General features: G+C 40.5%; 1 protein-coding gene across 10 annotated transcripts in view; it reads right to left on the bottom strand.

Moving 5' to 3' along the window:
- rap1gap2b (RAP1 GTPase activating protein 2b) overlaps positions 1–17,811 on the bottom strand; it is a 71,121-nt gene that overhangs the window by 29,852 nt on the left and 23,458 nt on the right. For 6 of the 10 annotated variants that reach the window (XM_010864225.4, XM_010864226.4, XM_034293481.1 and 3 more), the window contains exons 5-16: positions 17,544–17,576; positions 17,201–17,440; positions 16,617–16,720; positions 16,125–16,203; positions 15,899–15,952; positions 14,852–14,935; positions 14,555–14,655; positions 14,234–14,363; positions 7,718–7,873; positions 7,567–7,638; positions 7,292–7,378; positions 6,892–7,035 (exon numbers count right to left, since the gene is read on the bottom strand). In XM_010864225.4, coding sequence (XP_010862527.2) covers positions 6,892–7,035; positions 7,292–7,378; positions 7,567–7,638; positions 7,718–7,873; positions 14,234–14,363; positions 14,555–14,655; positions 14,852–14,935; positions 15,899–15,952; positions 16,125–16,203; positions 16,617–16,720; positions 17,201–17,440; positions 17,544–17,576 — 1,284 coding nt within the window. Of the gene's footprint in view, positions 1–2,441; positions 5,456–6,891; positions 7,036–7,291; positions 7,379–7,566; positions 7,639–7,717; positions 7,874–14,233; positions 14,364–14,554; positions 14,656–14,851; positions 14,936–15,898; positions 15,953–16,124; positions 16,204–16,616; positions 16,721–17,200; positions 17,441–17,543; positions 17,577–17,811 lie in introns of those variants that run through there. The other 4 variants (XM_020047713.3, XM_034293483.1, XM_034293480.1 and 1 more) reach the window with 4 other exon arrangements.

Here is a 17,811-nt window from a genome sequence, read left to right as displayed (position 1 = left end):
CAGTGAGCAATCGATGGTGGCCCGCCGGCAGCTATAATGTCATACAGCCAGCGGGACACCAGCTAATTTGCATCTCAGGTGGCTTTCCACCAGGGGCCCGACTGCGTTACACTAGTGGCTAGCTGCCGAAGAGAGGGCGTGCGCTGTGATCTGCTGTATCTGCTTGTGTTGCCATTTTCTTTCAGCAGAGATGCTATTGTACCCCTTTTATTCTTGTACTGATTATTTTATTTATTTTAATATTGTTAAATCTTAGTGTACATAATGTTGGTCAACATTGGTAGTTTATAAATAAAATAGACTGACTATTGCACTATTGATTAATATTGAAGGACCTTTGTGTAGACATGTACAGTAAACACATAGAAACAGCCGTCTCTCGCCATTGCTTACCATAATATTTTCCCGAAGTAATGGCCATTTTCCACTGCATGGTACCGGCTCAAATACTCGCCTATAGCCTCGACTTTAATGCTTCATTGGGGACGGTTATTTACTGTGTTTAAACACTGCCGTGTCCATAGATGGTGCTATAGCGAATGTCAATTGCACATGTGTAAGGCAAGACAATCGCCATTTGTACCGTGATCATTCATTTTAGTGACTTGGTTCTTTCGTCTACTCTTGTTCAAAGTGTGTAAGGTATAAGCTATATGCTCTGAATTGAACAATACAGCATGTGCATTATGACATTGTTTTACTACAATTTGATGAACTCCTGAAACAAATCAGACTGAAAATTGTTGAACGCCGAGTCACCTACATAGCTATGGTGAGTTCTGTTCTATTATAAATAACTAGCTTAAGTGTTGTTAGGTTACTGAGTAAGAACGTAATGACTGTTTTGTATTAAACAAGGATTCTATAAAAATTCTAATTCTTTAGTCGAGTTACTGGTAGCTGAACGCAAGTTCTAAACCATTGGCGGGAAAACAAGTTATAGAAACTGAGCTTGAAAAAAACTGTGTTGGTCTGAGATTAAATACTTACAGTAACCCTTGTTTCTTCATGTGTCCACAAGTTTGGTTGCTTACAATTTTTTGTTTCTTAGTTTATCCTCAAGTTCGGATGTTTTGTGCTTCTTCGCATATCAACAGTTGAACAGGTATGGTAACGTCGTTAGCTAACTTGTCTAAATCGTATTTCTTAGGGTATCAACAAGTTAGAATATTATAATATGTTCTTACTCCTTGTAACTTTTATCAACTGATACGTAACGTATCAGTTTTTTAGCCGTTTTTTTAAACCTCTTTTCTAAAAATTGCTTTCAGGTGATGACGTTTTCTGTTGTTTTGTTCCTTGAGGAGGATGATTGTAATTCCATGCCTGTGTCTCAAAGGAGGACTTTGCTACTGGCCACCACATAGCATCACCATCATCCACGACAAGTTTACCAGAACTTATTCACCACCTGAAGACACCTGGGAGGCTGTCCCTTATAAGCTCATCAAGCATGCAGGTAAATTTGAAAACATAATAACAATTTGAAACTTGGAATGAAAATGTTTTGCAGGGTAAATGCTTACAAAATCTTAACTTTTCCTAGACACATGAGAGACCGGACATGTGTATCGCCAGAGGAGTGAAAATCATTCCAGCATGGGCCCCTACCACCCCAATGACGCACATCAACAACAAAACACCCTGTGGATTGCAGCTCTGGAGGTACAGTGGGGAGAACAAGTATTTGATACACTGCCGATTTTGCAGGTTTTCCTACTTACAAAGCATGTAGAGGTCTGTAATTTGTATCATAGGTACACTTCAACTGTGAGAGACGGAATCTAAAACAGAAATCCAGAAAATCACATTCTATGATTTTATTAATAATTTATGTACATTTTATTGCACCGTATTGAGGATGGATGGGGCCTTGTATCGCGAGATCTTGGCCAACAACCTGCATCCCTCAGTAAGAGCATTGAAGATGGGTCGTGGCTGGGTCTTCCAGCATGACAACGACCCAAAACACACAGCCAGGGCAACTAAGGAGTGGCTCCGTAAGAAGCATCTCAAGGTGCTGGAGTGGCCTAGCCAGTCTCCAGACCTGAACCCAATAGAAAATCTTTGGAGGGAGCTGAAAGTCCGTATTGCCCAGCAAAAGCCCAGAAACCTGAAGGATCTGGAGAAGGTCTGTATGGAGGAGTGGGCCAAAATCCCTGCTGCAGTGTGTGCCAACCTGGTCAAGAACTACAGGAAACGTATGATCTCTATAATTGCAAACCAAGGTTTCTGTACCAAATATTAAGTTCTGCTTTTCTGATGTATCAAATACTTATGTCATGCAATAAAATGCAAATTAATTACTTAAAAATCATACAATGTGATTTTCGGGATATTTGTTTTAGATTTTAGATTCCGTCACTCACAGTTGAAGAGTACCAATGATAAAAATTACAGACTTCTACATGCTTTGTAAGTGGGAAAACCTGCAAAATGTATCAAACCGGAAGTGTATTAAATACTTGTTCTCCCCACTGTACATTGTCTTCAAAGAGGAATGCTCCGCCCCCTCGCCACTTCCGTCAAGCACCGCATCACCTTTAACACCTTCTTACACTTCCTGACCACCTTCTGCACATGCCCGACCCAGGTCAGCCTAGGTTAAAAAACGATCCCCAGAAACCTGAACGCCGTTACTCTCTCAACACACTCCCCATACAATTTCAACTGCAACTCCAACCCACTTTTCTCCTCGTAAAAATCATGGTCTGTGTCTTGCTCACTGAGAATCTAAACCCCCATTCCAACGCTCATCTCTCTAGGTCCTCAATTGCTTCCTGTCAATTGCTTCCTGCCACATTTCTACCCCTCTTCCAGAGTGCCCCATCATACAAACAACGACTTCCCTATGCCTGCCCCCACCTGGGAAAACACATCATTAATAATAATTAAAAAGAATAAAGGGCTAATCACACTGCCTTGTGGTGTACCATTTTCCACCATATACTTGCCTGAAAAGGACCGTCCAATCCTAACTCGTACGATCCTCTGATATATATATATTTTTTATCCAGTTATATGTCGTACCTCCCACCTGGTTTCCAAACAGGTATATTTACTGTCTCTTTCCAGAAATTAAGGCTGAGCTCACACCACAGCATTCAGACTATCCACATCCCTACACCCATCCTCACCACCTCCCATCCCCTGCTCACTCACTCACTGAAATGTATCCCAATCCGCTTTACTGAACACCCACCTCCCTAACCCTTCTACTGTTTCCGCCTTCCCCCTCTGCCCCATTGCCACTGAAATAATCTACCAATCATAAATCGACCCTCAACCTCCCACTCACATAATCCCACCAACTCACTAGCCACCAAAGTCAAGTCCAACACAAACTCCTCTCCCGTACGCATATCTACTCTCGTCCCTCTCCCATCATTCAGACACACCAACTGTCTCCAGTCCATGAGCTCCTCAACCACTTGTCCATAACAATCTGTCCATACACCTCCCCAAAGAACACTATGCACATTAAAATCCCCACACCACATCTCCTTACACACACCCTGACCTGCCACCCCTTCTAGTGCCTCCAAAACCAACTTTTTACAGGGTTATAGTAATTTAAAACCTTCAACTCCACCCTATTCACCCAAACCCCTACCACTACATATTCTGTTCCCAGCACCCTGTACGGAAACCCCCCTTTCACAAATGTAGCACAACAACCCCCCCCACCTCCATTTCTATCCCTCCACACACCAACATAAGCAAAACAAACTCCAAGGATGTTTCAGCCACGTTTCCTGAATACAAACTATGTGAGGCTTTACAGGCATATCCTCAATGAACTGCTTGAATTCCTGTCCATTCGCGATCAGGCTTCTAGCATTCCATTGTAAGACCACCACCATAACTAAGATCCAGAGGGACATGACTATGGCCTCGGCTGAGTAAGGTCTTCTTGGATCCCTTCCCATGTCAACCTTTTCACCCCCAAATACCTCTCTGCCAACTTAACTACCACCTGAATCCGTACAGTCTTTGATTTAATATCAGCACAACTATCCACTAACCACTCCAGCAATAAACGCCACCAATTTCCTCTTTTCAACATAACCCTCCTCTCCACCTGCCTTCTCTTCCAACCTCCCACTCTCTGCATCAGCCATGTTCTCCCTCACTCCCTCACCCCTTTGCTGTTTCACTAACCTCACTGCCTCAGCATACAATATCCTTTTCCCCACTCTCACTTCCTGTACCCTCATCGCCTGTTTCATTACCGCACAACCACCAAACGCCACACTATGAGCTCCCCCACAACTACAGCACTTGGGCGGCACACTCTCACCATGTCCCGTACTCATGACCCCCCCCCACATCTAGCACACCTCTTCTCCCTGCACCGGGCCACCACATGGCCAAACCTATGACAGTTAAAACACCTAAGCGGTTTGGCCACTAAGGTAACTTTGTCTGGCAGCCTGTCCTCCTCAAAATGCAATAGCACAGACGGGCTATCAACCCTTCCAAGAATCTTCCCCTTCTTACCCCTCCCTCTACCCCCTATCTGATAACAATTCTCTAGTCTAGTGACACTCCCCTCCACTGTCCTCTCCCATCTCTGCCCCATTCACAGTATACCTTCGTGCCACACCGCCGCCACCATAGCAAAGCTAGACCGATAGCGAAGCCATAAATGGAGGTTAATGAAAGACTGTACACCAGTCCGTCCGTGTTTTGGTTACAAATGCCCAAAAGAAAGTCTGCTACCTTGTTGAAGACAATGCCAGAAGAAGTAAACTGGGGAAAACAACAACATTTTGTATATATGGAAACTGACGCCATTTTGGCTCTTATCATGTGTTTCTGTACTTTTTTTCCAGGAAAATATCAGTGTAATTAGTGGCACATAAGGAGAAGACATGGCATTTTCTTTTGTTTATGACTTTAAACAGATTTATTTTTATTTAGGACCAAATTTGAACACATTCAGAAATTGTTATTTCTGGCTTGACAATGTCCGCTCTTGCTGTCTTGCCAAACAGGCTCTCACCTCCACTGGCACGCCCTCTTTCCAATTACAATCAGGGGTGGAGTCACTGGCTTACTGTTGTTTCTCCGATGCGGACCTCGAACAATAGGAGTGAACTCTGTAGGCGATACCCTGCCCTCTTTCAGGGTTGTTGCGGTTGGTTGGTGTCCCTTTGGCTGATGCTTGGCAATGTGGGTGGATTGACTTCCAGCCAATCCACCCAATTTTTTATCTAAGGATTGCACTCAAAATGTTCCTTGCCTCCTGCTCCATTTAAAATTAGAAGGGCACAAGGTCTTAGACCCCACCTTTGAAGTACAAGGCTTGAAAGACTCTTAGCTGTCCCTGTCCGAAGTCCTCCTGGTTGTGTTGCAGATCAGGACGATGCCTGACGATTCCAGCTGCCACTTTGCTGACCATTCCTCCCACCAGGATTGTCCCTGTCCTTGTCCATCTGGTCATGCTTCTGACCTGGTTTATGTTTTATAGACACCGCCCACATTAATTTATTAATTACTACAATTTGTACTAGGGGTATTAATGATTAATCAAAGGTTGATTAATTGTCGATAAAAATTTGATCGAATGCCATTTATTTGATTAACAAATGCAATGTACAATGAGGGAAAACACTATTTGATCCCCTGCTGATTTTGCCCAATGGCAAATAAATACAATTTTAATGGTAGGTTTATTTGAACAGTGACAGACAGAATAACAAACAAAAAAATACAGAAAAATACATGTCGAAAATTTTATAGATTTATTAGCATTTTAATGAGTGAAATAAGTATTTGATCACCTGCTGGACTAACCATACCCCCAAGTGTGAAATAACCAAAGATGCTTGGCGCCATCACCTGATTAAAACTGAGATCTGATAAATAACAGGAGGTAAGTTGATCGGGTGATCCCAGAGGTAAAGGCTGCGAAACATCCAAGCGGGTGTTTTCATGCGTTTGGCTTGCTTGGAATCCGATCTGCCATAGTAATCAGATTCCAAAGACACTTCATTTAAAACATTATTTTTTTTAAACAGAAACAGTTTCTTGTTTTTGTGAATCGTTTATATTTAATATGGTTGTATGAACTATTCATAGTACATCTGCAGAGCGTAATGTCGGCCTCATTTAAATGTAGTAGGCATACTTATCCAAAAATGGTGAGTCCGATTTATTTTTTTGTCATTTTTATATATAGTTCTTTTAACTATTTCTGTTTTAAAACATACTGTTTCCATTTTTAATCCTTCAAGGAGGTAAGAGCTTGCGCAAAATTTTTGATTATTTGATTAACTACCAGGTTTCAAATATGACCACATCATCATAGATATTTTTCTAATAAGATAAATCGATTGACTGATCTTTCACGATGTCCACCGTCGATAAAGGAAAAGCCTTAAAATTTGCAGCCCAAATTTTTACACTTGAAATGTTCACCCGGCACAGCCAGAAGAGGACTGGTCACCCCCCCGAATCTGGTTCCACTCTAGGTTTCTTCCTAAGTTTCGACCCTTTTGTGGAGCTTTTTCTAGCCACTGTGCACAACACTTATTGCTTTTTCTTAGGGTTTTCAGGCTGGGTGCTTTGTAAACGCACTTTGTGACAACTTTTGGTGTAGAAAGGGCTTTATAAATTAATGTGATTGATTGAATCACGATTAACTATGGACATCTGTGCGATTAATCACAATTAATTATTTTTATCGTTTGACAGCACTATTTGAAACATTAACTTAAAACATTAACTGCAAATGTCCACTGGTCATTTTTGCTTGTGTGTATGCTAGTATTAGTGAAAATCATACATACTGTATTGACACTTAATACGCTCCAAACACCAGAATTTAGCTCTCATTATACCATCATTGTTGACTTTCGATTTTTACATTGTTTGTGTGTTTCTAACCTTGATGGACTCCAACAGTCCTCTGTGGGAATGACCATTCTCTGCCCGCTCCTCCTCAGAGTTGACTCCCACTCCCAGCATGCACTGGCTGTGTCTGTGCAGCTCGTCATGGAGACTGTCGAGCAGTGCTGCCCGTGTCCGCTCCTAAGTACACGCAAATAACTTCATGCACTTCGGCATGATATACATTTTACCTGAATTAACTAACTAAAGTTAATTTTGTGGTCATAGTCTTAAGACCCCATGAACATCATTTCCTGTACAAAGTTTTCTTCTTATGTCTACATCTTTGACTGCCTTATGGCACTCACAATTCCTTTTCTAGTTCTTCCTGGTCAAAATTAGTGCTTTTCATAGGTAATAGGGTACTTTTTGGAAGGCAGACATTTTATATTCCCACCTCTAGCCTGGCAAATCTGTCACTCTTGTAGCAGGCGTTCTCTGCATTTATCAGCTTGGTGAGCAGATACTCTCTGAACTCTGGACCCTAGTGGGGAGAAGGGGTACACCACAGTTACAGTCTCTGTTAGAGTAAAAAATGACCTCAAAGCCTGAAACCCAATCTCTTTATTATCTAGGAGATTAAATCTATTTTCAATTCTCTCCTTCATCAGAGAAAGAGACAGAGAATTTCCTAATTGTCTGACTACTAGGACTAGTGAGCTAATACCTCACCTTTTTAAAGATTGCAGGGTTAGGGAGGGGCGGACCAAATGGAGGAACATCCTCTCGTGCCGTCACGGATACCTGTCAATGACCATCATTATAATCAGCAGCGGCATCATCATGTGCATTTGGTACCTCATAGACGGTATGTGTTCAGTACCTTATAGGTGGTGAGTTCAGTACAAGGGTTCTCCACCTGCACAAGTATAAACGCATGGAGGAAGTTTGAGGCAATCATGTCCGCCACAAAGGGCGTGGCCTCTTCTTGGAACACCACTCCTACAATGTCATTTCCGATGTGTCGCTTCCTCTGGAGCTGTGAAGGTACGGTTAGGACAAAGAATATTTAAGCAATAATGCTGCATTCATAATTAAGTATGAGTTTGAAAAGGACCAGTTGTAAATTGTTAACGTACTGAGAAAAGCTTATTGGCTAATAGGAAACAAGCTGTGTCAACCATATGGTAAATATTCAGCTATCATGCTTTTATGAAAATGATATGTTTGACAGGTCAACATGTGGGAGTTCAGAGATGAGACAAGTTTCCCTCCAGCAGTAACCATTTAGGGGCATTAGGGCTTTTAAAGAGGATTTATGTTACATTTCGACTTTCCACACACAAGAGCAGAGTTTCCTGGTTTCCCAATAACGTATCGTAAGTGCTATGTTATGGCCATATGGAATAGAATTAGGCCATCTTTGTGGTTTGGAATGGAATAGACTCTGTGCACCAGCGTAGTGAGGAACTTCCGCTTTTGTCTAGAAGTCGGTATTGCAGTTTCCGGTTTACTTACTAATACTCATTCGCATTAGTAAACACCTAAACTCACAACAAGAGTGATGCTGTTATATGGGAGAAAATGAAATATAATGTATGTGACTTATTTAAGTTTCAAGGTACAAGTGGGGCATCATTTTAATCAGGAGAATGTCCTCTTTTTAATAAAATATGGCTTGCGTCATTCAATGACTTCAAACGCTAGACTAGAAATAGTCAGAAAAGGCGATTTTTTATATACTTCCACATAACGCAGGTTTAAGCGCAATTAATACCATATAGGACCAGATGTTTACTTCCTATGCCAGTTGTTATTTTTCAGTTTCGTTGTGAAATGAGGTTACAGTAGTAAAATAAAAGAGGAGACCTGTTTTTGTGCTTTTTTGAGGCTATGGAATTTTAAGCTTCATTCAAGTTAGAAGAGGCTGAACGAAGGTTAGTTTCAATTCACTTGCTATGGGGACGCACTAGCGTTCCAGCTCAGCCAGCATTCTTTTGCCGTTTTTTAGGCTAGGGTGAATTTTATTGTCCTGCCTAATACTACACTAAAAAGAAACACATCGCTAATTAGCTTAGCCGATTGTCGGCCGGCACACCACAGAAAACTACTTACCCTCACAGTTGTGCAGATAACTCGATACGTAGAGTTTGAATCCCTTGTTCCGCTTGCTTGTTGGAGCAGGGGACCAGGCATCAACAATTCGATGGACATCACTAATGCTTATTTTAGGCAGGTCTTGGAGACATCTACTGAACACTGAAATTTTGGGCAACGTGGGTGATCGCCTTAAGTAAACCGGAAAATGATATGCCGACATCTGGCTAAAGCGGAAGTTCGTCCATACGCTTGTGCACAGAGCCTATTAAGCCATGATTACATTTTGAAATGTACCCTATTATGGGATTTCGACAGAGCTTGATTATCAGAAGCATATAATATTGCTGGTGATGTATTCTCTTACTACTTCAGCATCAATAGGAAAAAGTTAAACTCAAAGAAGTAGTGAAATTTATGCTGGAGGAAACTGTTAAATCCAACCAATCAAATTCATATATCCGTAAATCGATCACGTGACATCCAATTATCATTTCCTCCGGTAGCTGTAAAGAATATACAGCTCTGAAAAAAATGGAGACCACTGTAAAAATATCAGTTTCTCTGGTTTTACTATTCATAAGTATGTGTTTGAGTAAAATGAAATTTTTTGTTTTATTCTATAAATGGCTGAAAACATTGCACTCAAATTCCAAATCAAAATATTGTCATTTAGAGTATTTATTTGTAGAAAATAACAACTGGTCAAAATAACCAAAAGAAGATGCATTGTTTTCAGACCTCAAATAATGCAAAGAAAACAAATTAATATTCATTTTTCAACAACAAAGTACTAATATTTCTTCGGAAGAGTTTTTCCACCAAAATCAATATTTGGTGGAATAACCCTGATTTTGAATCACATGCTCTCCACCAGTCTGTCAAATTACTGTTTGGTTACTTTATGCCAGGCACAAAAGTTCAAGTAGCTTGGCTTTGTTTGATGGCTTGTGACCATCCTTCTTCCTTTTGATCAAATTCCAGAGGTTTTCAATGGGGTTCAGGTCTGGAGATTGGGCTGGCCATGACAGGGCCTTGATCTGGTGGTCCTCCATCCACACCTTGATTGACCTGGCTGTGTGGCATGGAGCATTTTCCTGCTGGAAAAACCAATTCTCAGAGTTAGGAAACATTGTCAGAGCAGAAGGAAGCAGTTGTTCTTCCAGGATAACCTTGTTCTTGGCTTGATTCATGTGTCCTTCACAAAGACAAATCTGTCTGATTCCAGCCTTGCTGAAGCATCCCCAGATCATCACCGATCCTCCACCAAATTTTACAGTGGGTGCAGTGGGGTCTCCGTCTAACCATTTGATGACCAGGTGTTGGGCAAAGCTGAAAATTTGACTCATCAGAGAAGATGACCTTACTCCATTCCTCTATGGTCCAATCCTTATGGTCTTTTGCAAACTTCAGCCTGGCTCTTCTTTGCTTCTAATTGATTACGTTTTTTTTTCTAGCTTTGCACGACTTCAGCCCTACCCCTAGGAGCCTGTTTCGAACCGTCCTCACCGTGCACCGTGCTGACAACCCAGCTGCTGTTTGCCATTCTTTTTGTAGTTCACATGAGGTCATCCTACGGTTGTTGAGTGACATTCAAATGAGTTGATGGTCATCTTGGTCAGTGGACAGTCATTTTCGCCCCCTGCCAGTCTGTAACTTTGTTGTACCCAATGTCTGTTGCTTGACCTTGTTCTTATGAACTGCCGTCTTTGAAATTTTCAGGATGGAAGCAACCTGACAGTCACTGTATCCCTCTGCCAGTAAAACCAGAATTGAACCCTTCTTTTCCTCAATCAAAGCTTTTCCTTTCAACTCTTTTTTTATTCAAATTACATTTGAAGTACTACTTGCACTGTTTTGCCATCCAGCTGGTTCTATTGCAAGAGGATAGTGATGACCACAGCAGTGATTTTTATACTTTTCCTTGTTAAATTAGATTTGGTTTGAATATAAAGTGTAGTGGGAAAAATCCATTCTAATTGTTTGGAATAACGCAAGAGAAAACAAGCATTCAGTGTTGAAGAAATCAATGCTCTTCTTGAAGAGGTAGAGATAGTGATGGGCAACTGAGGCTTTCTGAAGCTTTTGAGGCTTTCATCAAAATGGTTAGAAAATCTGTAAAATGTTTCAAGGCTTTGAAACTCACTGCACAGTTGTGTCACCTGTTTGTCAGGAATAAATATCCAATGTTTAACGATCATATAGACATCTTTTCCACATTATCCAACATGACTTCATAGCGCAGTGGTTAGGCATGTGCTTTCTGAAGGGGTACTGTAATGCCCGGTTTGTGTCCAGTGTTATTCTTGCCATTCCAGACAGCATTTTTCAACTCTGCATCCGTTCTAATGTTTTGTATTAATAAGGCAAGAGTATCATAAGAATTATCTTTTTCTTTTTTTTTTTTAACAACAATAAACAGTATCGTTTGCACTCAAAAAGATAAACAGGATCTGGATTCGTTCTCGCACCACAACAAGTAAGAAACTGGGAATCAGCGACACTACCAACTGGGCCATTACTGGGCTTGTAAAACTAACAACTTTTTAAAATAAATAACTAAATAAGGTGACCAGTAGAGGTCGCTGTTCAAAAGTCTCAGGCACCGAACTGCACTGAACAACCATAGAGGCCCGCATTTTCCAAAGACACTTTGGAAAAAGCACGTGGTGAAATGAGGCTTCGGGACATCATCAATCACGTGGTATTACACTGATGCACGCCTTGGCCCTTTCGCATAGATTAGAGCGGGTCAAAATTTCAAAGCATGCCTCGATCTGAGAATTTAGTTCAATCCCCTGATCAACAATAATTTAAAAACATTTGTATCCTTGGAATTATTGAGGCTGTGAAAGAGAACATATTGACATAACTCATACGAAAATAAATATAATAATTTCAGTAAGTGTGCTGGCACATAAAACCTAAACTAAACTGGATTCAACACTGACAGTGATGTCACAATATTATCTAATGACCAACTTTACATCCAATATATGGGAAGCACTTGTAAATAACTGGGCATGGAGGAAAGCCTCGGCACCTGTCAGTAGAGATCAAACAAAGCTTTGGATGTCATTAATCACCACACATCTGAATTATACTCTCTCTATGAGAGAAACACTGGAGTTAAAACATTGATAAAATATGGTGGATCCAATGCTTGATTTAAGATGTGAAATGAAAAACTGACAAGCAAATATTCCAGACATGGGAATTACAAATGCAGTGTTGCCAGTGTTATCATCAAAACCATATATGAGAAAGTAATCATTGGGACTTGAACCGGGCTTTGTAAAATAACTGCATAGCCTTCCACAGTTCTACACGTTGAGCCATTGGCCAGGTGATGTTCCTACCGAAAAAGACAATTCTAACAATAGTCTATGGCTGTGTATCCCAATCCTGGTCCTGGCACTAGTACAAAGTGACTGAGGGGGCTAATCTTTTTTTTTTTCTGTCTATAGGGCATTTTACCCTTTGGTGCATACGATTACACTAGTGTGATCAGGCTAGAGGGGTCCCTGAAGCGTATGATCACTGGTTAGGCAGCGCCTTTCTCACATTTAGCTCAAACAGTGTTTATAACTTTATTTCCTCATTGTTATTGTTTGAAGATCTACACTATAGTATTAACGAGGTAGCAAGCGTTCAAATCGGGACAAGAAGGGCTACGTACGTACCAACAGGCAGCCAACACTAGCAGTCATATTTTTCTAAAACAAATATAATACTTCTGACACAAAAACTAATGCTATTCGCGACTAGAACATCTTACCATATCCTGGAAGAGCTGACAACCGGTCAAAATTATTGTGTAAAAACTTTCTAGAAGTTACTTTACCTGTTTGTGGGTGCTGCTATGTTTGATCATTTACATTTGCTCATCTTCCGGACAGATTTTCCATCCTGGGAAAACTATGATTTGTCCTTTCCCAATATATCACTGTAAACATTGCTATGTAATTTCAATAATATTTATAACACACAATGAAAGCACACTAATTATAGACATTTAATAGCATGTTTTTAGGTTTCAAAAGATAGCGACCCTCTTCCGCCCACTGCCTCACAATGGTTCAGTCCAGTCCTCAGAAGTGGCACATCATTCAGGTACTACATAACTACAGTGCATGTGTTGGAATCAAAGGGAATGTGTCATTGGTTGCTTTCAGTAACTTGTTCAAACAAAGGGTATGTTAAACATTTCTTTACTTTTACCGCTCAATACAATACGACACATTTATAATCGTCACCAATCTTCATTTTCGCTGCATTAAATTACAGGTCACACTTTCTTAGCTAGTGGTTAGCTGATGTTTTCTAGCTAGCTACAGTAACATCAACCAGTGTTCGCAGCTGTTTTAATTAGAGTCAATGAGAAGCTTGCAATGCAATGTATGTAGTGGTGCCTAGCTTGCAAGGTGACTATGTGTCAAACATCTGAAAGGCACTCAATGCACATAGCTAACATGGGGTTAATCCAGTCAGTTTATTTTATGTTGGTAGGGTACACACACAATCGCTGAATTTGCAGAACTACAGTAGGAAGCAAACCGATGGCGGAAACAAAAACTGTATTACATACAGCACAACTTCTGGTGTCCCCCTCAGGAATTGCTCTTGAAAAAAAAGCTCAATGTAATCTTCAAAATAAATTTTTTCACTGATCGTATTTGTCCATTACTATATATGCAAGAATCGGAATTCATAATTTCTCATATACTTTTTAGAGTTTCTGAATAATTACGTAAACAAATGATTTACACCACTTACTGCCTGATTGTTAGCGTCTGTTTTATTGATACAAGTGAAGCGTGTCAGTATCTTTTGTGTTCTTTAGAAAAAGGACAGCATCTTTATGGTTGGTCAATAACTATTCAATATACCTTTTAACAGTAGCCTATTACTGTCGGTATTAGTTTGCTAATAAATGCGTAACTATAAGCAACATGGTGTTTTTGGGAAGCGTGGATGAAATGTATTGTGACGTCATAAGCACATTCTGGAACTCTGAGTGAGTACTGAAATCATGTGCAAAAAACTCACGCTTGGGGCCATTAAGTGATATTTGAAACTTACGTATGAAAAGGTAAAAACTGGGGGGTGGGGGGGTGGGCAGAAAATACAACTGAGGTAGCTAAGCCCCCTCTTGCCGCAAGAGGGTGCAAGATTCAGTAATATCAACACTGTACACAGAACTTAGGTTTGGTTATTTTGGTTGCAACAATAAACCCAGCAGTGCATTATTGCTATTATCAACTGATTACCAACAAAGTGAAGTAAAAGAAAATGTGAGTACTTGTTGCATATCTCCTTCTGTGTAGGGCAGCTTTGTCGAGACATGGAACATGATTTCCAGTTCTCTGTAGTGTGTGTAGACCGACTGAGAACCCGTCTGACCATGACATACATCCAGACCGCCACGGAACCTAGAAGGATGTGGAAGAGGCAGAGGGACAGGGGTGTCATTATCTGGGTCATGTGGTGGAAATTTGAAACTGAGAATCAATTTATTTTAGTCATTAACCCCTCAGTTTCAGTCATACTAAAAATTTTTCCACTCAATGTCTCATTTACCTCTGTCACTTTCCTAATCTTCCCTCTTCTCTCTCTCGCTTACCCTTTAAAGTCATGTAGTTCTACAGTGTCTCCCAGGAGACTTAGGAACTCTGTGAATGCAGGTGTCTCCTCACTGTTCCCAAACAACTCCTCCTCTGATACCTGACAAATTATTTGGCGGGGTAAGAGATTGAGAGAGAGGTATGAAAGTTGTAAAATGTTTCCCATGCCCTTTAAAATTGAATTTAGAGGAAAGTTAGATGATAAATGATAAGAGCACTTTTATTATTAAAAAGCTGTATCAACCTTTCACAAATAATTGAGGCACCGTTTTGAATCTCAATGCAAAAACAGTCACCTGCCCAAATCTCTGGTAGATGACCCCAAACTTGAAGGTGGTGTTCACCTCATGCTCATCGTAGCTCATTATCAGATGGGAGGCCTAGCATACATAAGTACACATACACACACAGCCAGACAGCAAAAGTAATAAATAGATTTGTACAGGTAGGTAGAGAGTAATACATAGATTTTTTTAGATAATAATATTGATTTTCAGATAGATGGTAAAATATAGATTTTCAGACAGGTAGATAGTAAAACAGATTTGTTCAGATATATACAGATATACAAAGACTGAGTGTTAAAATTAGAAAGAGAGATGGAGTAGGACTACACTAACCCTATGTACACACCGTCCGCACGCCAGAGCTACAAAGTGGCACGTTCTCATTCATTTCCAACGAGAGCCAGCGAAAAACAGCGACAGCGGGTGGAGCTACTCTCGGAGACCAAATCTCAAAGAGACAGCTGAGAGTGGAGACATTTTCAACTTAATGCTAATTTCCAGTGAGAGGGCAGTGACGGAGTTCAGCAACTACCAATGGCAGGGCAGATGTTCTCTGCATCTTGAAGTCCCTTCTGTTTTCTACTCGCTAGCTAAAAACTCACTCATTAGCTAAAAAAAATGACGAGAGAGAAACTAATAATTGCGGTGTCCGGCTTCCCCGTTATTTATGATTCAGATTCATTCAGATATAACTATAAAAATGGATGCATGGAAGGTCTCAGAGATTATTTAGATCACGGGTGAGTGATACATGCATAAGGTAAAACTAAGTAAATTGCTATTTGAACATTGACAAATCATTGACTTGGATCATTGATTTGGTATTGTCGTAATAAGTCACACAAATACTAAATACTTAAATCTGCAGAGATGGATGTTTCACCTAAACTGGTTGTCGCTGGCATAAATTAGGAAGATATGCCCTGCCCAAGCGAGCAGTGTGCATGCTAGGTTTGGCTCAGCGACAGCTTGCCACAGATTGAGCAATTTGCAAGTTGAGAGAGCGGACAGTGTGCACATAGCATAAGAGCTATGTGTATCTGAGTTTCAGCTCACCTTGGGGTATAAAACTGGACAGAACCGCACACCAACTGCCTCCTCACAGAGCAGCTGAACACCATTAATGAACACAAAAATATATGAAACACATACACCAAATTTAGTAAGGAAGACATGATAAGACTACACAGCTAGATCGTCCCTCAATGCTCATTCAAAATAGTAATAATTTGCCAATTAATTAAACTACTTTGTTAATTTAAGTAGTTTGTGGTTTGATTACCTTGGCTAGTTGAGGGACACTGGGAAGCTCAGTAAGGTCTGCTAAAGATATCCTATCATACACTGTCTTCATCCTAGACCTGATAGAGGGAGAAAGGAGGGAGGGAAAGAGACAGGAGAACAGGGGGAGAGATAGAGGGAGGAAGTATAAAACAATACAGAAATCTCCTTTAAAGATTCAGAATCAGAGATACGACTTAGATAACAACAACAATTTCCAGGAGTAGGCTGCAAGTTGTATATACAGTATGGCCAAAATCCCATCCCATTGTTCATGTCTTTAACCAGTTTATTTTTTTGTTCTTTTTTTTTTTCAACCAGAGAAGGGAGACAAAAAGAGAGATGATACTAAAGTAGAAGGGCAGTGATACATATTTATATGCAGGTCATGGTTTACACACAGTATAAACTGCTGATCACAACCAATAATTGCAAAGATCAGTTGAGTTAAATCATGTTCATATTTGTTCAGGACAGTGTGGTGTGTTTTTACCTGAGGATAATGTGCAGATACTCCTGCCCCTTCACTTCGTCATGTTTCACAGACATAATGAGGTTGCCATGACTACTGGCCGTACAGTAGAAATTCAAGTGCTCCTATCACACATGACAAAGTTTATGTGAGACAGAAAGATTTTGGACAACATAAAGAATGTAACGCTGAGAACAATAGGACAGGGAAAGTGTTTATATTCTCAGACAATATGCTCAGAAGATGAGGCAGCAGATTGACCAGTAACGGTAAGGTTGCTGGTTCCAATCCCTGAGACGAAAATATGAAACAAATATGCTGTTGTGCCCTTGAGAAAGGCACTTAATCTTATTTCTCCTGTAACTTTTGGATAAAAGCGTAAGCTAAAATATACAATAAATAATTGTCAGTAAGTACATATTAATAGTAAGTTACAAATGGCACTCAATTCAATGGAATTTTTATGATCAGCACACTGTCAAAAGTAATTGTAATTGCTCAATATAGTGATTAGGATGTGATTTAGGACACACATCAGGCAGCATAGCATTTAAATTGTTGACTTGCAATGGGTGAGACTGAAAAGTGATTCCCATGGAACTGACCTTTCCCTGGAAGTGCTTCCTATAGGCACAAACTGCATCGTTAGACTCCAGCCGGAACCAATAACCACCTGGGGGAGCGTCCCCCTCTTCCTTTTCTCCTCCTTGCGCTCCATCCACTCTTTCATACAGACCAGGGTCCTGAGAAGGAGGTGTCAGGACTGGGGCAGCAGGATCCTCAATCCAGTACCCCCCAAACTTAGGCAGGATCACTTGTGGGTATGGACCACCCCTCTCCAGGACCTGGGCAGGCACAAACAACAGAGAAATAAGAACATCATCATCAGCCACGTGTGTGTGCGTGCATGTGTGTGTGCATGAGTTTCTTATAAGCTTCATGAAATACCTCCTCTATCCTGGGGTATGGGATGTAGTCATTCTGTAAGAGAGGTTGGAATCAGGTTCTGCTGTACATGCAACACATAGCAAACACACACACAGGCTAGTATGTACAACGATTTGAAAAGCAGCTAACGGAAAACAACTGGAACTCAATAGAGAATACATTTGTTTGGTCTTTGTCTGCAATGTAGTATGAATAAACACATTTTATATGTTTTTACAACACAAAGACAAGGCGTTTAAAATACTATCTAATAACTAAAAGCTAAAAT

Source organism: Esox lucius, chromosome 7 (genome assembly GCF_011004845.1).
Source record: "Esox lucius isolate fEsoLuc1 chromosome 7, fEsoLuc1.pri, whole genome shotgun sequence".
Lineage (NCBI taxonomy): Eukaryota > Metazoa > Chordata > Actinopteri > Esociformes > Esocidae > Esox > Esox lucius.
This window is presented reverse-complemented; position numbering and strand designations above follow the sequence as displayed.